A 23801-nucleotide genomic window follows, 5' to 3' on the forward strand; every position below is an offset into this window, starting at 1 on the left:
CGTTTGATATCTTACAAGGCCCTTCTACTTCATCGCTAGTTATAGAAGGAGCCTCTGTAAACTATTCATTACTACTTCGAAGGCAGGTATTGTGGCTGCTCTGGGTACTGAACAGTTTGATATATATTTTCTTCCACTGCTTTTACAATACCCTCGAGATGGCTGATGATCTTACCCTGCTTATCTTTCAGCACACACATCTTGGCTTGTATGCAAAATTTTCGTCTGACTATTTTCATGCAGCGTCCATTTTTTACTGCTTCATCAGTCTTTCTTACCGTATAATTTCGAATATCGCCTACTTTCGCCTCGTCGATCAGTTTTAAAAGTTCAGCGAACTACTCTTGGCTCGTTGTGGTGTCTGACACCGGCAAAAAAAGCCGAGATCTAGTGGCGTTATACTAATCCAGGTACAGCAAAATTAGGAAAGCCCACTAAACTTCAGCAAAATACAGTCCCTCCCCAGAACAGGGATTGGCCATCGTGTTGCAGTATCGGCCACTGCTACCCTTATGAGTCTTTCGAGTGCTTGAATATCCCGACAAAAACTGAACTTTTTCCGGGATAGCCGCAGATTGCTCTGTTTCGAAAGGAATACATGCCTGCCTGCCGATCCTTCGGACACTGGCTACTCGGAGCTACCCGTGACCATGAGATTGTTGCGTATAGTAAACATTTTGTCATGACAGTGTAACGTTGTCAAGCCTCTTATGCACTCTATGGACATTACTCTGCAAAGTCTTCTTCACTGAGGATCCCTTTTAGCGGCATTTTTAACTTTCCGTTGCACGCCGCCGCGATTTTCTACCTGCCAGCGCAAGCTAGGTAAGAGGAACTGGGCTAATTGCGGATGCCATTCCTCTTCATTTTATCTAGTTACACTGCTCTAGCTCGGAGGAAGCGGAACCCTCTACACTGTTTCGTGCTCCTGCACTTTTGTCTGACAAGAAGGTAAAAAAAACTGTGAAGGTAGGCAATGCTATTCGATTCGAAATCAAATAAATTTACCCCCTATAAACGAAGACAGCGTGGTTCGCCCAAATAACGCCGCGGGTCACTGAGCGATGTTTGCGTCGGCGGTTCCGTTAATTTGAACCATGGAGCTTGGAATAAACACGTATTGGAATAGTTTTGTGTTATTGGATCCCATATGTAAGCAATAATATTTTCCGCGGTAATTTAACCACCGTAAATCTTGTGTAGAAGTTGCTTTGCTTTGAAGCCTGAGTCCCAGCTAACGTTGGCGAAGCCGTTCAAAGAAAAATGATATTAACAGACGTGTGATACAAGATACCATATATATTTCATTGAGCAGCTTGGCTAACGTTATTTTGGACGCCCTAAGTGTCAGCGATAGTGCGTGGAGTGGTATTTGGCCGACATTTACAGGAAGGAACTCGAAATAATCATATATAGCTCAAAAAACCTTAAAATTGAAACAAGGAACAATCGATCTATGTAACAATTTTACAACTGACCGGAAAGTCGTGGCTGTCGGACGAGACATTCGCCGACCATTGCGATACTCCCTGATGCGAAATTTCAGTGCACCTTTAAATGTGTTTCCATTTCGCAATATATTGACTGACGCGGACAACCTGTATCGTGTGGCACGTTGCAAACAGAGCGAAGTGCGGCGCGACTGCCTCGCTAGTGCTGAGATTGCCAGAGGCAGCGCGTAGGTGACGCGTGGACGCGATTCACTGCAGCCGCCCCAAACAACGCTCCCAGACGACTCGCGCAACTTTGGGGTCACCTAGTAGCAGTCGCCATCGCACTAGGCTTTCGTTTCGCGTTTTCGCCATACCCTCCTCCTCCGCTTTCCAACTCAAGGTTCCGATGCACCGTCGTCCTCCGCTTTTCTCCACACGTCTTTCATTCGCCGCTGCGCTCTGCGTCCGCTCTGACAATCTCTGTGCTCGTTCGCTCGGTTACGCCGACGCCGAAGCTCGGCTGATGAAAGGATGCCAAAGAGCTGTGTTTTAAAATGAAGCTCGCGCCACGGCACCACAGCGAACCCTCTGGTACGTCATCCATCTTTTCAGGTCGTTCTTGCACTGGCGCCAGGCGGTGCCTCGTTATGTCCTCTAGACCAACACTAATAAGAAAACTCACCGACGCTGGTGGCCGGAACTGCGACAGATAATTCGGCTTGCAGGGCTTGAAGGCGCTGTAATTGCCGATCCGTACATTTCGCGGATCTGGATTCTCCGGTTCGTATAGTCGGGCTCTAAGAGTGAACGCCAGTGCCAGTGAAGGAACGGTGGTGGCGTTAGCGACCTGCTGCAGCAGTTGGATAGAGTCGTTCTGGAAAATCGTAGAGCGGTGTCGTGCATTAATGAAAAATGTTTTCATGTTTCCTTGTGATTCGACGACTCAAAATTTGTTTATTATTGCGATAGCAATTATATAGACATTCCAGGCGCATTTCTCGCGCCGTAGCCCAGATGTTAAGCATAGAGTCCAAGGGCGATAACACCATCGCCGTGCGCCCTACGCTGTATGTGCCAGCGGAAGCGTGCGAGGGGAGCCGATGGTCGGGCGGCTCAATCTCGTCTGCTTGAAAGGGTAGAAAGCGGCGAGGAAGCGCACCGTCTTCCATCGCGCGCAAGGCATCGGAGGAAGGGGAAGGGGGCAGTGTCCGGCTGCAACTGCGCATGTGATAGTTGCGCGCGGTCACCCGGCCGTATCTTGAAAGTGGTCACCATTGGGGGATGAGTCTAGGTGCGTCGGCGGCTCGTAACACTGTTCGTGCTGTGTTTCCTTGGCGCTCAGTCAGCGTTGAAGTGATAGACAGCACAAAGGTCTCTCAGCTCGCTTTTGCTAACTATTTTCTCAAGGCAGCGTTTTGACAGCAAGTGCGCACGGTCATCGACTGTGATGCGTTTGTTCGCTGATCGCGCTGACACCATGCTCGTTAATTTTGTTAGTAAGCGAATGTTTACAACTTCATACGGCCTACAAAGGTGCTATGCTCATTTCATATGGTTGTCTGCTAATTTGCTATCGCAATCTATGCTTCACCTTTCCGGCGAAATTTTTGGTTTTATCGAGTTTTCGAGTTCTTGAATGCAGCGGGCAATCTGTAATCTATGGTCCAGGCGATGGTTCACCATTTTACCCTGCAACGTGCCGCCTTGTCGACGCATCGCGTTCGTTATCTGCGTTCGTCCATGCGCGCGTGTCGGCGCTCGGCATTTTCGAGTAGTATGCGCCATTTTTATTGTGCATTAACGCTGTCTTGTTTGAGGCTGCCAACTGGAAACAGCAAGCTATATTCGCAGCTACACTCGCAATACAATCCTCGTTTTGAATTTATTGGTGAATACGGCCGCCCTGCAGAAACAATGTCACTTGACTCATTTATGGGGTTTATTGTTCAAAGCGATACCGAGCCCATGACACATGTAACAGTGAAGAAATCCGAAGCTATGATGTGCGCATAGAGACGTGATAGCCTCAGTTTGTAACTTGCATATACCACAAAACAAAATTTTGTTAAGCTGGAAGGAACTCAGACATAAACCCCTTTTGCAGCGTTTCTACCATTTATAGAGCGCCCACTTCCTTGCAGCAACGTGACTAGACTGCCCTCGCCTCCACGAAGCAGTGCCGGCTCTACTACCGGGCTTCCTCTACCACGGCGGAGCTAGCTGGACTTCACCTCGCTGCGGACATCCTCGAGGAGTCGCCGCACATCACCAGCGCGGCGATTCTCTGCGACTCGAGGTCCGCGCTGCAGCAGCTGCTACTCGACGAGCGCGCGCCGCCCCTTGCACAGCGCCTTGCCGTCCGTCTGCACGCACTGAAGGGGCGATGCAACCTACGCCTGCAATGGATCCCCTCGCACGTCGGAGTCGCGGGCAACGAGACGGCGGACCAGCTGGCCAGGCGCGCACACGACCCGTCGACCGCGCTGACAGACCGGGTGAGCTCGCTGGATACAGCGCGACTCCACTTCAGACGGGAGCTCGCGCTCCGCCATCCCGACGACCGAGTTGCGCAGGGGCGCCCACCGCGTCATCTCCCGCAGACCGGATTCACTAGGCGCGAGCGCGCCTTCCTCCTCGCCCTTCGCACCGGTTCTGTGTGGCCCGCCGAGCGGCGGCATCGACTGCGTGGAGCCCCCTCTCCCCTTTGCCGCGACTGCGGCGCGATCGAGACACTCGAGCACCTGCTATGTGAGTGCCCCAACTTTTCGCTCGCGCGCGCGTCCCTTGCCCGTGTTTACCGTGGGCACGGCCTGCCGTGCGACACCGTGACTGAACTCCTGCACCCCTCGGGCTGCCCTTCACGCCACAGGACACTTCTACGTGCGCTCCTGACATTCGCCGAGGCTGTCGGCCTCGCCGACCGCCTTTAGCTCCATCACATTTCCGCGGCGTGCTGCTGTTTCTGGTGCTCTTTCTCTCCCCCTACTTTCATTCCCTACCCCCTGTGCATCGCGGTTGAGGTGTCCTCTGCTGAGAGACAGTTACTGCGCTGCACTTTACCCCAACCTTTCCTTCCCATACTCAAGAATCTCCTTCTCCCACGCAAGAGTCCGCGTTTCTGCCAGGTAGCGCCCCGCTCGCCCTCGTGCCTAGCGTTTGCCGCCAGCGTTTCCCGGTAAACATTACGGTTTGACAAGCTGCAGCTGCCGGGAAAATTAGAAGCAGTCAGCGACCTTTCGGATGATATTGCGTTTTACTCTTCCGTAAAAACCCCATACAAGCGATCTTGCGCGCAGGCGACTTTGATAGACGTCTCCCCGGAGTTGCCGGTATTAGGGCAACAAATATGCCCCGGCACTGGCGTGACGCTTGCCTTATTAAATTACGTTGATGTGCTATACTGTATAGAGCAGCATGAAATATTTATGGTCTTTCAGTAGGTCCTTGTCTTTGCACGTATCAGAATTTAGTCGTTTGCTCGTTCCGTGCGACAATCGGTCGTACTTCACTGACGTATGTACATCCATTTCTGGTTTCGCGCTATTGGCTATAGTCGCTCATCGCACTTCTGTGTGACGAGTGACGAAATCTAGATTTACACAACCTAGAGATCGAGCGACAAGACAGAACGATCTGTTCGCGCGACGCGCGACGGCCCATTTCGTCGCTCGTCGCCGTCGCCCATAAGATCGCTCTCATGGGGTTTGGGATTTAAAGGCCAAGCTTAAGCGTCATCCATATTTTTTGTTCTGCATGTGCGAAAACCGTTGGCCGACGCGGAAATAGTGCAATAACGTGCCGACGCGCAGCGGAGGTGAAGCAGTCTTCAAGTGCTCCGTCAACTTGGAAAAGCGTGCATAATATCTTGAGTCCAAATAGAACCCGTGTACGATATCAAGCTGATCAGAACAGATGCGGCATCTTGATCCGCGTCGGCCACGTCTACACGCTCCACCACACTCTCTTTGTCGGCGTTACAAGCGCTTGCGCATCTGCATGCCTTTCCTTCCACTCTCCCGTGGTGGCGGTGCCGTCTAAACGTCACGCGTGTTCAGTTTCCCACTGCTCATCGGGGCGGCGGTTGCGTCGTCTGCGCGAATGTGTATAAAAAGTCGAGGTAAATGAGTTCGTAAAATTGTTCAAAATTTAGTCTTACCTGCATCTCGTGTGCTAATCAGCTTCGCCGGTCATCTAGCTTCACAGAGTGGAATGACTCACAATTATTTTTTGTCTAGGATTTTTTTAACTTGCAGCGAAATTCAACTAAATGAGCGCTTTTCTTGCCCTTCTAAATGCGGCTGTAATGGCCGAGAATCCCCACATCATACCTAGCAGCAGAAATTCATAGACACTGAGACATTGGCGCGGAGGATCACTTCGTATTAAAGTTTCCCAATGAAAAGGCACAATTTATTTGTTGTGGATTGAACTTGAACGTCCCTCATGATCTGTCAGCAGCTATTCAGCTCAGCGAAAGCAGGGATGGTTGTTAACCAAACACGTTCTACTTTTTTGCTTTTGAAATGATCTAACAGTTGCGTCCACCACAGTGGATGCCCGTCTATAAAATTATGCAATTCGCATGATATATTATGTAATCACGACATTAACCGTCAGGTGACGGTTTACGCGTACAATGACGCTCTCGGTAGTATCGGCCATATTGTGCACCACTTAGTTGCGAAAGCGTGCAATCACCCATTGAGTGCAAAAGCCTGCACTTGCTGCAACAAAATGGCACCTAAATTCCCACTGACTGCGATGCGACGTCACGTGCACTCCTCGAATAAGTAGAGCGGGTGAAAGGGTACACCTGCTGGCAAACCAGCTGTTGCCTGAGGTGAGAGGACATCACCGCAAGGCCACGTTACCCACGCTCATGCGCTCTCGGAAGCCTGTGTTATCGGCTTGTGCCTTGTCCGCGCAAGTTCTTGCCTGCGTTCTAACTTCGCCTCGGTAATCGTTATGAAGAAATAATGTAATAAAAGTAGAATTCGAAAGGAAAACGCTGCCAGTAGCGCGTTTCTATTGTACGACTCCACGCTCAGAAGTTGAGTGTCTTATCCACTTGGCTAAACCAGCGCATCCTACATAGTAGAACTGTTCACTCTGCTTCATGACATACAGCTAGTTAGGCCGAAATGTCCATTGCCAAGTCAGGTGCGACGTCAATATCACCGCGAGAAACTCACGAGCATCCCCGTTAAATTCCATGGCAGTCGGGCAAGGCAGCATGACGTCACAGATCGATGCGCGCTGGCCTTGTGCTATCTAAGAAGCGCTGGCCAAGCGTGTGAATGCGTTCGCTTGCCCACGGGGAATACGTAAGTCGGAGCATAGTTTCCTACAAGAATTACTAGAGGGAACTCTGGCGCTAGTGTCTACGGGAGCTGCAATGGCAGTGGTTGTCCCAGCATGGGAATTATGGGAAGTACATGGATTTGCCTAAACTTCATTTTTTTTGGCTTCAAACGGCTTTGTGACTTCGTAAACTTGTCATTTTCAACAGTATATTGCGCAATAAATAATGAAATAAACATATTAAAATTGCCCGACAGGAGGATTCGAACACAGGGACTCTAGCACAGAAGCCTAATGTTGAAATCATTAAGCCACGGACGCATGTATCGACAAGCGATTGAAACACCCTTATGAATTTATCGCGGGCATGCCAGTGCCTTGAGACGCTTGGCGCGTTTCGATTTGGCCACGTGGACAAGCTCAATCGTTGCTATTAATAGCAATTTTACGCGTTCCCGGCGTCTTCTGCACTTCGAAGAATATAGATTACGCAGAAATATATGACAATAAGATTTATATAGCGCAATATACAAAGCCACAAGAACGTCTGAATCCACAAGCACGAAGATCAGACAAATCCATGTACTTCCCATCATTCCCATGGTAGGACAACGACTGCAGCGCCAGAGTTCCCTCTAGTAATTCTTGTAGGAAACTATGACTCGGAGGACCACTCAGCGACGTTCAATTGGACATTATTGCGTTCGCATTCACAAGTCACAATAAGGGGCTATTGCAGAATCGCACTAGAAACTATCGGCGTACCTAAGTTGCGATTTCGCGTAAACGCGCATGTTCGCACAATTATCACTTTTCTTCGCAAATAAGTTGTAGGAGGTTTCTCGCGTGTGTCTATTTCCACTTGAGGACGATAATGCTGTGCGTAGGAGGAAACCATTCGCAAGTGCGCAAAAATTGAGTGTTGGTTGCTGTACTGTCCTTGTTACAAAATGCCTCGTTGGATACTGATCTGTTGTGCTGCTGTAGGGGAGGACCCAAAGGACGCGGCAAAATCAATTTCATAGTGCTGCAATGTGTGAGCACTTCTCGGTGTCGATGAAGATACGTTGTATAGGCGACTTAACTGTTAGGGAAATTAGGCAGAATATGCGCTGATACCGATATCTCAAGTCAAAACTTCTCGTTGCATCTGCAAGCATTCGTTGAAAGAAGAAAGCTGAATTCTTCTTGGGCAAATTTCTATGTCTTAGAAAATCTATTGTTACGTCTTTAGTGTGGATATGAATTTTCATGCATGAAATTATATCATGAGATTTTTGTACGCCACGCGTAAATATATGCTTAAACAAGAAGGAAACTACTTTGCAATACACTAGCTGGGCTTGCTGGTGCATACTCAGTAAATCAAAAGGAGTGCAACCTGGAAGGCGGACGAAGAGTACAGCACGCGCCTTGTCCTGTTAACAAGATCTATCTGATGAAGGACGCACATACACATGCATCATTGCTCATGCGCTGCAGGACCCATTGAAAGATACTCGTATTTAAAGATAAGAAAGCATTTCTCCTTTTTCCATGATGTAAAGTGCTTCTACTGGCTCTCGAACTGTTTTATCGTGATTCATGAGCAGCCCTTTGCAATTGTTTAATTTTGGACCACAGGTGACACGTGCTTCCTTCGATCAGACTTGCGAGTGATCCTCAAACAAATCTTGGCGACAGTACGGCGTTCGTGCCGTCCTCGTTCTTCGAGCGTGTGCCAGGTTGTGATCCTTTATCATTATTGAAGGAAAATACTCACCACAGTATGGGGGTAAGGAGGCTGCACTCCTGGCGGAACAATGAAGACGGACGGCGGCAGAATGAGACATTCTGAGGACGAAGTGTGGACGCCGGCAAGGTGCGCGATTGACACGAAGAGGTGGGGAACATACTCCGTCCTGCACGTAGGTGGAACAAAAGCATTATCCGGCCTTTAGATACAGCACACGAAGTCAAAGTTGCGGAGATGAGTAAAGTAGAACGCTAATGCCGGTTTTCTGTTTTTCAGCAGGCCCAACGTTTTGAAAAGAAGCTAACTTTACATTTATATTAGCCCTGGGGCTACATGAGAGGCTACGGCCGGCACCAGGCAAGAGCCAGATTCCTTTAATTAGTTTGGTAATCCTCTCAATATGGTAAATAAATTTTCTAATCTTTATTTGAGGGGTATGTTGTATTAGCATGATTGGAGATCGTCTTGCAAACAGTGCCGGGACAAAAAAAGTCAATTTAATTCGGAAGTGTTTTCCTCGCGTTACGAGGTAATAAAGAAGTCGCAATTTCGCACGAAATGCCAAGCCGCGATTGCGATAGCAAATTGGTGGACATCTATACGAAGTGGTTCTATTGGCCGTATAAACTTCTAAATATAGCCATACTAATTAAATTAGCAATCATGGTGTCACGCGCACACAAGCAAGCATAAACACATCTCACTCCAAATCCGCGGGAACTCGCTGAGAATCGCTTGAGTGAGCCAGCGCAGTAGCCGCAACGAGCGAATTGACCTTTGTCCCTAATTGCGCATCAACACGCACTAAGCCGCAACGACACAGCGCATGGCTCACTCGGTCGGCGTCCCAGATGGCTTTCCAAATAGAACAGCGCCCTGGCGGGCACCGCGCCCATCCGGGTGTCCGGGTCACCAGTTTACCCACCCGGAGTCTCACGCGCCCCCTGGAACTCTCCGCGTGGCGGAAGGTGGCGCGCTTCTTCCCCGCTTTCCAAGCTTGCGTGTGCGAGGTTGAACCGCGATTGTCCGCTAACGCTCGCACGCTTTCATTCGCATCTAGAGCGTACGGTGCGCGGCGACGATTTCATTGCCCTTAGATTTTATACTGTACCTCACGGCAACGGCGACGGCAGATAAGCGCATGGAGTGTCCACATAATGGCTCTCGGAATGAAGTCATCCTGGCAGGAAGCTTCACACTGCATCACAGCGACGGTGAGCGCACCGGACGTACTTCGCTCCGCCCTATGTTTTGCGTCAAACGGCAGACGCCACCGGAAGCCCGAATGGGCAGCCGGCCGGTGGTATCACTGGTTGTTTCGCTTCGATGAACGCACTACCATTCAGCTTGCGATCCGACCTCAGGATGACTTAGGAGCTGTTGTCGTTTGTGAAAGCGGCAAAAAGAAAGGCTCACGCTATTTCCGCTCGAGGCATGTGGCAGCATCAGCCTCGGAAAGACGTAGCGGACTAAAGGAATTTTATCCAAGAAAGAAAACGTGGACATTGTTGTCGAATATGAAACCGTGGAGAAGAATAAGTGTCTGGCGGCGCAGTTCTACGTTCTTTGATGATGATGATGCTGATGATGCTGCTCATGATGATGATTGAACTGCATGCCCTTGTAAATGGGGCGGTGAAAAACAGTCACCCACCCTGCTTGATTTAGTCAGGTCTGCTATACATTATTATCCGACATTTGTTTACAAATCCCTAATATTTTTTCCCTTCAAGATATACATTGTAACTCTCGCTATGACTGTCAGAGATCCGGTTGTATTAATAACTTCCTTGCTTCCTCACCACTAATACTCCAAACATCTCTTGCTTATCTCGACTGCTGATCGGTTCACACTTCCGTGCACACAAAACGCAAGCGCTTCTGAAGGAATACGTTACCTATGATTTTCATTAAGTCAGTCCCTTCGTCTTTCCTCAAGATGTGCTCAGTGGTCTCCGGAGCTTTGTCACAGCCTACGTATGCCTAATCTAATTTCGAATATTTTTACGGTATGTTTTTGTCCTCAGACAACCGGCTAGAACGCTAAAGAGCAAGGTACGGCTTTTGGGTTACGTTACAAATGTTCCCTTCTAATTTCTTTCGTCTTATTCTTGTGAGGGTCTATGCACTTCTGTGTTTCCATTCTTTGCATCTAATTGTCTCTGTTGCTCTTCTTTTCTTACTGATGACCCTAGGTTGTCTATTTACTGTTACTGTTGCCCAGTACTTGGTTGCTAACTTTCTGGATCTCTTCCTCCATTGTATGTCACGCTTTTCAAGTACAGATATTTGTGCACTTTAGCTGCCCATTATTTTTCATCCATGTTCCTGAATCTTTCTTGAAAACTAATTTTGCTGTGTTCTTCTTTGACTTCAAAAGAAGCCAAACCCACGTCATCCTACAATGCTTCATTTCTAGTTTTACCAGAGGCTCTTAAAGCCAACCGACCTACCTACCGTTGGTTAACTTCAGACCCCCACAAGAGATTCGATTTTATGCATAGAATGGCATTTGCGAACGTTAGCGCGCGCACCGTTACTCCTTCCATATTCCACGCAACACCTCATACTTATTGTGGACCCCTATGCGCTGTGTTTCATTATTGCAGCACTTCGCCTCCCTTTTATTTTCAGATTCTGTTGGTGGTTGCTTGAGTAAGTCTATCGTTCTTTTATAAATACGACTAGGTATTCACATTGTTTCACTATGGGGGCGAATTTTTGATGAATGTACACCACGCAATTACTCGTCCCTTTATTAAAGATGATCGTTCCAGATTTGTGTGTGCTAAACTTGAGGCCTAGATTTGTGGCTGCATTGTCAGAGATATTCGCAAGTACCTGTAAATCTTTTACTGTCCGCTAGTAGCACCATGCGGCCCGCATACATCAGTCAAGGGCGCTTCTGTTGCGCCGTTTGTACAATACACATGTAGGGTAAATCAAAGCAGAATGCGCTGTTTTCCAGCCTTTCCATGCCCTTAACATGAAACTTGAAGAACAATGGAGATAGAGGACATCCTTCTTCCACTCCTTCGTGGATTCCCACCACTTAATGACAAATTTTATGTTACCCCTCATAAAGAGATATGGCGGGTGGTCACACCCATAACAAATTGTTTAAGGGAAAAGCTGTCACACACAAGCCCAATGCTTCTAAATAAATATAATAATCTAGGCGTTGATATCACCCAAATAACGGCCCAACAACTAAGAGAGTTGCATGTGCAGGATTTTTAAATTACTGTTTAAGTGTACATCCTCTCGGCTAGTATGTATATAAAGTGTGCATATATGCTTTTGTATATGTGTGTGTATATATGTAGGTATGCATACGAGTGTGTATGCATATACGCGTATATGAATGCATGTGTGTATATATATATTTGTGTATATAATGTTCAGCGGCGTCTTCTTGTTTCATTTGTATGCACCACGAGAACCACACAAGCTACCCTAAATATTTTTGATTTAGTCACCAGCGGCTCTCTATGGATATGGTGTGCATGTGTATATGCGAGTATGTGGGTTCATGAGAGTATATCTGTGTATATATATATATATATATATATATATATATATATATATATATATATATATATATATATATATATATATATATAATGTATGTATGATGCATATGTGCATGTATGCTTTTGCCGAAAATTCTGCAGGGGGGGCTGCGGGCCTCGTGAAGCTGCATCTACTGTAGCAGCTTTTACTTGCAGCCTTCTCCATCAAGTAGATGGAAATAAAGCTATTCTATTCTATTCTATTCATTACTTTTTCAAGCTTAAAGTACAACTCGTTCTCGGTTGTTTCCATGTATCTCCCTCAGCAGCAGCATAAAACCATCCACTATGGCTTCGTGATTAAGAATATCCCATCCTGATTCCATGACTACGTTGTCACTGACTCCTTTAATACCTAGAAATGCTATCAATAAAGGTCTAATCTAAGCTACTGAAATCTCTATGCATTGAGTTAGTACAAACATATCATATAAGCGCCTGCCTGGCCCGGGTTCCAAGCATCTGCGACGCCCCGTTGCCGCAGAGATATCGTTTGAGCGAATTTTTAACAAATTTCCTTGCAGGGGTTATGTGGCGCCAGCGAGGGGGCCCAAAGAGTATGTTCTGAACGAAGCGATTGAAATGTACGGGTTTGCGTTTGCAAGAGTCAAGCCACAAGCCAGCATTAGTCAAATAGTGCAGCGGGCCGGTGTTTGCATTTCTTTTTTTTTTGTTACGCGTTGATAAACAATAAGCGGTCTCTCAAAGGGAGGAAGACTAGGTAACTGCAATGCTTGGAGACTTTTTTTATATCGGTGAATGCGAATACGCGATGCTTGCGCACTTGTCTTTACACCGCTGCACTCCAGCATTTGTTTATCCGTCCCTTCAGCTGAATACGATATTCTACATTGGGGTCTCATATGCTGTCATTAACCCGGGCGCGGCCCCTATTAGATGGTTTTGTGAAGCATCTTATACCGTACTCCGCCCGACCCTCACACGTATATTCCTGTGCACCACGAGAACGTTTTCGCAGTTATTACGGCGACACCTAAGAAATAAAGAGGCATATTAGTTAATACAAAATCCCAATAAAGAAAGGCGTCAGGCAGGGAGATACGATATCTCCAATGCTATTCACAGTGTGTTTACAGGAGGTATTCAGAGACCTGGATTGGGAAGAATTGGAGATAAAAGTTAATGGAGAATACCTTAGGAACTTGCGATTCGCTGATGATATTGCCTTGCTTAGTAACTCAAAGGACCAATTGCAATGCATGCTCACTGACTTGGAGAGGCGAAGCAGAAGAGTGGGTCTAAAAATTAATCTGCAGAAAACTAAAGTAATGCTTAACAGTCTCGGGAGAGAACAGCAATTTACAATAGGCAGCGAGGCACTGGAAGTCGTAAGGGAATACCTCTACTTAGGGCAGGTAGTGACGGCAGATCCGGATCATGAGACGGAAATAATCAGAAGAATAAGAATGGGCTGGGGTGCGTTTGGCAGGCATTCCAAAATCATGAACAGCAGGTTGCCATTATCCCTCAAGAGAAAAGTATATAATAGCTGTGTCTGACCAGTACTCACCTACGGGGCAGAAACCTGGAGGCTTACTAAAAGGGTTCTACTCAAATTGAGGACGACACAACGAGCTATGGAAAGAAGAATGATAGGTGTAACGTTAAGGGATAAGAAAAGAGCAGATTGGGTGAGGGATCAAACGCGAGTTAATGACATCTTAGTTGAAATCAAGAAAAAGAAATGGGCATGGGCAGGACATGTAATGAGGAGGGAAGATAACCGATGGTCATTAAGGGTTACGGACTGGATCCCAAGGGAAGGGAAGCGTAGCAGGGGGCGGCAGAAAGTTAGGTGGGCGGATGAGATTAAGAAGTTTGCAGGCATGGCATGGCCACAATTAGTACATGACCGGGGTTGTTGGAGAAGTATGGGAGAGGCCTTTGCCCTGCAGTGGGCGTAACCAGGCTGATGATGATGATGATGATGATGATGATGATGATGATGATGATGATGATGATGATGATGATTTGTTAAGTGGTCCTAAATATCGCCTCCAATGACAAAGCGCAGCTACCAATCTCGGTGAGGCAGGAAATCAGCTCTGGATGGAATTTATTCCCCGTGGTTAGAAACGTGCATCCTTTAGGCTCGAAGAAACCTGCAACATTGTATGGCCGGAATTGACCAGTTTCATACAGATCATATATAATAAGATACCTCGTAGATAGTGACGAATTTATTCATTCATTCTTTTTTTCCGCGTCGTCATCTTTCTGTCTTATTCGAATAATCTCCAGTGAACTGTGGTTTGAGTTCGCTAAAGGTTATCGTTTCCTCTCAGTGCTTGAGATGGTACTTACATCATGAGCTCCGGAAGATGCGCCAGTGCGCTGATGTTGTCTGGTGCGACACCGAGTGCCATCATCGGACTCCGAATCGTAGTTGCTTTCGGGACAAGGTGGCCATAAATGGACTGCGGGATAAGTGTAATATAAGAAGGTCATTTATATAAAGAGACGGCGGTTTGTGCGAATAACATAGCGATAAATGTCTTGAAGAAAATACAATCGCCATTTTTTTACAAACACGATATACGCCGGGCATATAAGATTACTACAAGCCTCTGGTTGCAACCAGTGCTGCTTGAACTGGCTAACTAAGAAGGTAGATATGACTATTTCGATGTCCAGCAGCAAGATAGGTTGAAGTTACGTTTGAATATACAACGTGACAACACCAACTGTCCTTTATCGTACGCAAGCGGATATATATATACACTTAGGACCAATTTGTGAAGAAAGGACAGAAGCATGTCATGAACACCAGTGACGCTCGTTTAGCTAAAACCTTGGCTTGATAAGATTAGCGCGAATTATATTGAAACTAGAAATAACAAAAACAGAATAAATAAATGCCTAAAACCACACAGGAACCACTAAACCTTTAGCGATGTGATACAACGTTTATCCTGCTGACGGAGGACCTGCTTCCTATGTGGCGAAGCGCTCTGTTTCTTTAGCGCAGTGGAAATGGCTTACATTGGACGCCATATGTCCTCAATATTCGTGAGTGTGTGTTGTCTTCTTTGTGTTTTCTTCTTTTACTGTTCGTGCATTTCCTTTTTCCTCGTAGCCTTTACGCTCTCTGTGAGTGTTATCGTGGAATCATTTTTTTCTTATTACGAAGATTTGAATATTTCTTTCCATGGCGCGATTCTTTTTTTTTTTCTTCCCGTGGTGCTCCTAGGTGTGCATAGATCTTGCTGAGTTTTTTTATTCGAACCCTGCAAGAACCATGTCTACAAATTTTACTAGAATGATGTTGCTGCAGATACCTGCCGTGCTTGCTTAGTGGCTATGGTGTAGGGCTGCTAAGCACCAGGTTGCGGGATCGATTCCCGGTCACCGCTGCCGCATTTCAACGGGGGCGGTAACATTTGTGCACTTAAATTGAGGTGCAGGTTACAGAGCCCGTTGGTTCAAATTATTCTGGAGTCCCACGCTGCGGGGTGCCTCATATTCAGATCGTGGTTCAGGCACGTAAAACCCCATTATTTAATTTTTTTGCTGGAGATAAATTACCTGCCCCGGCAACAATTTTCGCAAGAAAAGTTATAGCATTCCAGCCATTAAACAAGTGCATATTAACTTTAACTATAATTTTAACTCCGCACTAACATTTGGCTAAACGTTAATACTATACGGTTGAAGGGAATCGCCATAAATGCTGTCTACGGGTTTTTACATCCCGTCTGCGTCACGCTACTCGTTCAATTTACCTGATTACGCTGGAACTACTGCTCGTGGCGCAACCTCTTGCGACCATCAACTACAGCGTATTGTAAGGCTTCACTGTATGGCGCGATCGAGTGGTTTGTCTCGTATCTCTACTGCTGAAGTGATCATGCGGAACAACTCGAAAACCTCTGCCTTATGGGAAGCTGGACCACGCTGTGCTGTTAGCACAAGAGCGTGGCAAGTACTAAATAATGAGCGGAATGCATTGTGGTACACAACTCTTTGAAGAGCATGCTGACTTTAAAAAGGTTGATCTATCAGGGAAACAATAATTGTTATAAGACTACGGCACTAAGTGAATGTACTGCACCCTTCTAAAATTGTCTCAAGGTAACGTTAAAGGAGGCCGTAAAATTTTGCCACTGGATTACCGGATGTCCCGATTGGTTGGTGCGTTCATTAACCTAATGTTAACACACCTGTTAATGTTAAGAATGTTAACCTAACATTGCTAATGTTAGAACTAGGTGTTATAGCGGCTAAGCACGGCGGGCACTAGTCGTGGCTACATAAAATGGACTATATTACCAAGTGTACAAATTAGCAGTGCTCGTTGCATATTTTTATTGACTGAATAATTTTACGTATTTATTTATTTTCGTACTCACGATCGCCCCCATACTTTACTAAAATGAGAGAGCAAGAACAATTATAAGTGTTAAATGTGGTCTTGAAATTCTTGGAGTTGGAGAAGCCAATGAAGGAGGCAGGGAGGTGGTTCCAGCCTTTCGAATTTCTTTGTATAAATGAACCTGCTGATATACTTGTGCGATAAAGGGGTGAACAAATTTTGGGGGGAATTATCAATGTAAGATTATATGTACGATGGCCGACGGAGCAGCTCTTTTCTAAGTATCTGTCCAAAGTAAAATATTTTATGGAAGACGCACAATGGAGAACACTTTAGGCGCATAGCGAAGTCTGGTGTGTCAATCTTTAGTTTCATTCAGCAAGCATGCTAAAATAGCCACTATAGTTGGAAATATTAAGCCGTTTGCTGCCATTCTTGACAGACTCTTAGAGGAAGCTTTAGCTCGGGCCCAACTCCGACGTGGCCTATTGAAATAACATGCAACATGCGGAAACGCTTTTCTAAGTAACCCCTGGACCGACTTTAATAAAATTTTTTGCATTTGAAAGAGAAAGTTAAATTCTAGTAACTGTTTAAATGGAATTTAGATTTAGAGCTTGAATCTTGTTAAAAGGGTTTTCACAAATTTGAAAGTTTGAAAAATATAGAGGCACGAAGTTTAGAAGTTAATAGCACTGCATCAAAAACAGAAATCGCTGATTCGTAAACGGCATGCACTAGATTATTGAAAGTGGACAAATTCGGTATGTCATCTTACATTTTACGGGAATCTGTTACGTTGTTTACAAATGTTCTGCAAAAGCTGTATTTCGATATTACACATTTTTGCGATTCATATGTAACATATCAATTTTGTCTGCTTCAGGTGTACTATTCGATACAACTGACAAGAGTGTGATATCATTTTTCATTGCTGAGTTAGAGTTGTAACCTTGATAGTTTTGTTTTCTGAACATTTGCGATTTTTGCCAATTTTTTTAAATAAAAATTGAGGACATAAGTCAAAAATTAGAAATCAACAGTCACTAGATTTTAAGTTTTTTTTTCAAATGCAACAAACCTCGTCAAATTTGGTGCAGTGATTGACGAGAAAAACGAATTGTCCTTTTACATTTATTTATAGAGGAGCACCTGAGCTAAAGCTTACTCTCAAAAGGTTTGTTAGTGTTACGTGGCCCCAATTTCAATTTAGGCTGATATACTCAAGTTGGGTCGGATCAAGATCTTGTACAGTTGGAAGCTTTAGGGCAGAAGCCGCGGGTGTGAAGTTTCGACGCTAAAGCCTTAGCGTGTGTATAGTGTGGTCGATAATGTAATAAAGATGGAAAGTTGACAATATACTTTGTGCTACATTGATCCCGAGATATTTGAAAGTCCCGGTAGTTACGGACGTGTTAGAGTGTAATCAGTAAGGTTTGCTCAGTTAGCCGGTCGAAAAAATGCGCATGCTTTCTCACTTCTTAATTTTCAGTTTCATTAGCCAATGAGAACACCCACGAGAAATATTGATTAACTGTACAGTGCATTCGCGCCTGCATTGCAACGGTTGCTAAATGCTCGCAAATGTTCTTGCATTGGCGCTGTCAGCACAAGTTTCACCCGAATGGTCTCGTGATGCCCATGAACCACTAGTGGCTGGCACCACATCATGCATATTATTTGATGTAGTAAGCCTGTATTCACTAGATGTTCGCAGCCTTACTTTAATAGCGTCCGTGGGCAACTGGTGGCGTATGGTGTAAATGACAGCTGAAGGCCGGTGGTCCTATTCAGGAGAGGTGTATTACAATACGAAAACGGTGTGTAAAGCACGCACGGCTTTGAATTGAGTACTTATAGTGACCTATAATTGCGAAAGATACCAAACACTCAGTGGAATTCGCTCTGTGTAGGCTTTAGTTAAAGTGTTCTCAGCGAAATCTGATGTGCGGCAGGCGTCAAAGGAAGATGATAGCCGAGAAATAATATGAACTAAGCGTAAATTTATGCCCGAACTTCAGCGCTCTAACATCATGTAAACTCTTTTGGAGAAGTGCGCCAGAAAGTGTGGTTTGGCGCCCAACTTATGGAAGCTGCAGGCTTAAAGGTTTCCATTCCTAGCAAGAACCGGCACTCTTTCAATGAAATATCGCTTCTTTGTTCAGGTCTTGCACTTGAAATCCAGTGTACTTAGATATACAGGCCCATACTACAGCAAAAAAAGACGCAGAAGTTACTGTGGGAACGGTACTTTACGAGTAAGGGCCCCATATCTAGCTTCTGTTAAATGCGTGAAGGAGCTTCAAGCAAATATGACCAGAAATGCAGCGCGATTTGAATATTCTCGGTTTCGGGCTCATATGCAATGTTTATGTGACTTTCAATTATGTGAATATTTTGTGCGGAAGCTTGTGAAAGAAACTTTCTTTGCAACGACGCCTGCTGCAACTTGCAGGTATTGTGTTTCGTCATCACGCCACCAGGACAGCTCCACAATCTTGTCGCATAGTGACTGCGATACAGGTCTCTTGCGCTGGACTCCTGGTCAGTGCTCACGGCTTGGGTTCAATGCTCTTGGGCTCAAGCTAGTACTCCGCAGAGGTTGAAACAAACTGACGAGGATAGCCATGTAGTCGACTATCGCAGTCAGGCGAACTTTACGATCTTGTCAATATTCTCGCGCATTATGGTACTGCGGGCCATCACGTGGCTCAGACCTAGTACCTACGCCACCGCGATATTGTTGTAAAACGTTGGATACATGATGCAGGCGCTCGCCGACACAGCTACGGCTACTACCTTCAGTGCTTGCAGCACTCTCCGTAAGACGTCAAACTCAACAAGGTCTCCGTATATGCTGAGAGCGCCGAAGTGCGTGATCCTGTTCTGCCACAGAGCGTCCAGTGCCTTCTGGAAGTCGGCATCCATGAAAGAGTTCATGAACTCGCCGTCACTTCTGCAGCAAAAGATCGAACGTCGAAAAATACGGTTGAATGCATGTTCTATTATCATCGTCTTTCTAGCTGAGCACGCGTTCAGTGGTTTTTGTATATGGCGGCTCAACTATGAAATATCACTAAGACGAAGATTTCAGTGCACCGTAGTAGATGGAGTACACTATTAGAATATTCATAATATTACGGAAAATTGTGTTTAGAATGCGGCGTGCTTAAAGAGATAATACAAGTTAAAATTGCAAGTAGGTATTTTTTAACACCGTTGAACAGATTCAATTGTTCCGCCCCCTCAGTGACGTTCTCGTGATGAGCCGCTATTTTCCGAGTTATCGACGACTGCCGCTGCTTTACGAGAAAAGTGTACATTTTATAATAGCCTGATATAGAATTTACGTATTAGAGAAACGTCGCATTGGAAGTATTATGGCGAATTAATCTTATTCACAATTTTCTTGGTCTGGAGCACTTTTAAATCACCATTTCTCTAACGCTCATAAGTAGTGGGGTCAACCCATTTTATAACAGTGTAGCCGATCTCTTGGGCGCTTGGTACACAGTGTTCCCGTTTAAGGGCTGGACCCTCTAGACAATCTTTTGGCGTCCTGGGTAATATCGTATCTAGAATATGCTACGTGAAGTGCGATGATTGCTCCTACTGACGCTTCATCTGAGCAGTTCTCACCTTGGGTAGAACGAGATGCCGAATTTCGTGCTCGAGTGGGTTTTTGCCAGATCGACGAATTTCCTCGCGGGACCCAAGTCACCTATGATGCCTGTGGTCCCGTCTTCCCCCACGGACTCGTAAAACACGTAGCGGCACAATTTCTCGTCAGGCAACTGGATGTACGTGGATATTTCGTTGCCCACCGTGCACAACAGCAGGCCCGTCGCTGCCACTGAGAGGAATCATTCGATGAATTTGAGCTCAATGCTTCTACGTTATAGTGCTAATGAAAAAGAACTCATGCAGAAATTATCGGAGATGACTAGGTAAAAAATCCAAAAGCCGGGATTGCGGTCATCGCGAGTGTGGGTGGGATGCATCGGCATTTCTTGCTTTCTGTTATTAAGCATCACGGCGCTGATGTTCGCTGCAGTAAATGGAATGTTCGTAACCGATGTGGTAACCCAGTGCCTCGGAGGCTGCGCTTCCGAGCTCAAGGTGATGGGTTTAATCCCGGCTGAGGCGGCTGTGCTACAATGGCAACGCAATGCAAAAAGACTCCAGCACCACGCATTGGATACACGGTAAAGAACCCGAGGTGGTCAAAGTTACTGCGCTTTCCTCCACTACGGCGTTTAGCGTAACTAGATCATCGTCTTGCCATGTAAAACCGCTCAATTTTTTATCTCTATGTTGGAACGTTCTAGAAAAATGCGGCCAAAGCTTGTCCACACCCAAGAAGATTTGAAAGAATTCTGCCGTTTACCTGTCTAGATAGCACGCCAACGCTACGCCGCACAGAGCACTGCACGTCGGACGCTAAAGGTCGCTCAAGTGTTCTCGGTCACTCGTGGCAAAACCACGTGACCTCGCACTCACAGCAATGGAAAGCGAAAATTTTTATTTCTGGCCTTGGGCGAAGTAGCTGCAGTTAAATGGCGTCTAGAAGATCTCAACAACTGATCATGTCAAAACAACTTGGCCATTATTGTTTCCTGATGTGATCGCAAAACCAGAGCTGGAGGGAAACAGAAGACAAGACTTAAGCGTTCCTCCAGGACGAACTTCCAGTGTACATCAAATGAACACGCATCAATCGTGAGCATATAGGCCGGGAAGACATCGCAGAGGCAGTACTCATCCTGTAATTATTAATTATTGTCAACAATTTTATATATAACAGACAAGTTCTATCTTGCGGGGCAAAACTAAAGGTTAAACGTGTTGCAATTCGTGTGGATCTTAGTGTCACTGTTCGCCTCTCGAATTTGGAACTTGTCAAAATACGGTCGCAAGGTTGACAAGCCATTCAAGTTCCGAGGAAATGCGCCGCATGTTAAAGGTAGGTGAAGTGGATAGAAAAAAGCGCCATCGAGTCTGGAAGACGGACATCACCGAATCACCGACATCACCAAAGCATGTGCTCTCGCCTATACACAGTGTGCACTTGTTTGAATGAGCTTGCTTCTTCAACTCTAAACTACCATTTTGCTAATATATAAGGTAAGAATTTTCATTTTTTACGTCTTTTCTCAAGCCATATGATATTTTTGTGCTGACTTATGGGTCACCGACGAACTTCAGGATACCAAATTCCGGCAGTCTGGCGTTAATGAACGTCACAAAGTATGTAATGCTACTTAGGTCTCGCCAGAACTCCAATATGTTGGTAGTCATCGCCGGTATGCTCTGAATATGTATGGTGTGACCAGTTGCGCAGTGGTCGAATACTTAATAAACAATTTTTTAACATTTCTTAAATCTTTCTTGTTCCACAGGTCCAAAACGATATTTCTAGTTTCTAGTTTCCATTCACCACTAACGCTAACATCGTGCTTAGTGGCAACTTTAACGTGCCGCACATAGCAAAATAGACTGGTGTAAAGCTAGTGCTTTTTGAATAAAGTACTTTATCACTTGCGTGTGCTTATCTCATTACTCCCCATCGCTTAACTCAGTTTGTATGTGAAAACACGAGGCTTAAACCTAGTCCTGAGGAGTAGCCTATGGAGATTCGTCGCCCCCCTCCTTGATATGAAAATCTTCGCGCATTTTCACCAGCACAAGTGCAAACAGACACGCAGTAATTTGTTGCAGGCACGGAATACGCACGCGCTCGTACACAAAGAAAATCATTTCTGCACCATGTTGTCTTGGGCAGGCAAGTAAACGATACTTTGATGAATACTTTTTTCCACACGGACACAGAAAGGTACACACACGAGTGCTATGTGACAAAGATTTCTTCAAGTACGAAGCCTCTAACGTATTAACATTGGCTGGAGAACGTTTGCACCTGTTGGAACTCACGCGTGGAGTTCCGCCTGACGATGTATCAATGAGGTTCCTAGGTATACGTTTTTATTTTTATGTAAATCGCCCGAAGTGGTCTTATGAAGCTAGAGGAGAGAAACCATTGTTGCCATTTAGCTCCTATGACTCGAAATTGGTTAACACGAGCATCGTCAGACACTGCCTAGATAATGCTCTGAAAAAGTCATCTTCCCTTCTAGTAGGAACCAGCATCGCCTCACGGATGCAACTTATCCCGGCCACATTCTGGTATTCGTTGCCTAAGCACTTCTCAGGAAATGGCCCTGTAGCTGTAAGGCCTACAAAAACACTGCAGCTGCCTTCGATGGCCGAATAAGATTTGCCACTTTGCCATACTTGCACAAAATAGCCCACAACATTAAAAAGGATGGGTTATCGGGCAAACTTCAGTCTCGTTTTCACGGCCCTGAAGAAGCTTTGGAAAATATGCAAGACCCGCAGACCAGTAGCTGAAGAAAAGGTAGGCCGTGGCAAGAAGCACAGAACAGGGTTGGTATCCTGCAAGGAAGGCGTCCTATACCAGATACCACTACCGTGTGGTAGATACTACGTCGGGCCAACCGGGCGATGTCTAAATGATGGGCTCAGAGACTGCTGCAGCAATGTAAAGAAAGGTAGTGTGATTGGATAGCAGCCAATGCAGCTCGCGTGATTGCTCGCCTCAATTCTAAAACTGTTATCATGTGCCACAATAAAAAATAACCAGACTAATAATTGAAAGTGCAAGAATTGAGAAGCTAGGCCAAGATGGTGTTAGCCTGCCTTCACTATCCTTAAAAAGCAACGAATTATCGTACCTGAATTCATCTTTGTTTGCGCTTACCAGAGTAGTTGCATGAAAAATATAAAATGGTGATCTGGCTTCCAATAAACATTATGTTTAAGTTAGCACTTGTTTGTGTCCTTTCCTGAATCCATCTGAAAAGAATTATTCGTGGTACGATGCCATATCAAACATGTCACACCAAGAAGGCCTGAAGTAATTTGTTGAACAACATTATCGCTAAGGCATTCGTCCTGACTGGGGTAGGTGCAATTGGTGTCGGTTTCGCGGTATAGTTTTCTCCTCAACACGAGGTAGGGAATCTCTTTTGGTGTAAACTGCGAAGTACCAAGGTGTGCACGTTGGAGAGACACAGATATTCGGTTAGTCATTGTTCTTGTTCTACAGAGGAGTGCTACAGGAGAGCTACGTTCATTCGCTGTGTCCACGATGTGAGGGCCTCCGTCGAGCACCGCTTTGCCATCCATCGGACAACGTTCAAAAGCTTGCAACTTCTTCTCCTGAATTACCCGCCGTGGTTGCTCAGTGGCTATGGTGTTAGGCTGCTGAGCACGAGGTCGCGGGATTGAATCCCGGCTACGGCGTCCGCATTTCGATGTGGGCCAAATGCGAAAACAGGTGCACGTTAAAGAACCGCAGGTGGTCGAAATTTCTGGAGTCCTTCACTACGGTGTGCCTAATAATTAGA

General features: G+C 45.8%; 1 protein-coding gene across 1 annotated transcript in view; it reads right to left on the reverse strand.

Moving 5' to 3' along the window:
- LOC142559668 (uncharacterized) overlaps positions 1–23801 on the reverse strand; it is a 41651-nt gene that overhangs the window by 12312 nt on the left and 5538 nt on the right. The window contains exons 2-5 of the mRNA XM_075671237.1: positions 20014–20227; positions 19174–19330; positions 14367–14479; positions 8497–8635 (exon numbers count right to left, since the gene is read on the reverse strand). Coding sequence (XP_075527352.1) covers positions 8497–8635; positions 14367–14479; positions 19174–19330; positions 20014–20227 — 623 coding nt within the window. The remainder of the gene's footprint in view (positions 1–8496; positions 8636–14366; positions 14480–19173; positions 19331–20013; positions 20228–23801) is intronic.

Source organism: Dermacentor variabilis, chromosome 10, assembly GCF_050947875.1.
Source record: "Dermacentor variabilis isolate Ectoservices chromosome 10, ASM5094787v1, whole genome shotgun sequence".
In the NCBI taxonomy this organism is placed as follows: Eukaryota; Metazoa; Arthropoda; class Arachnida; order Ixodida; family Ixodidae; genus Dermacentor; species Dermacentor variabilis.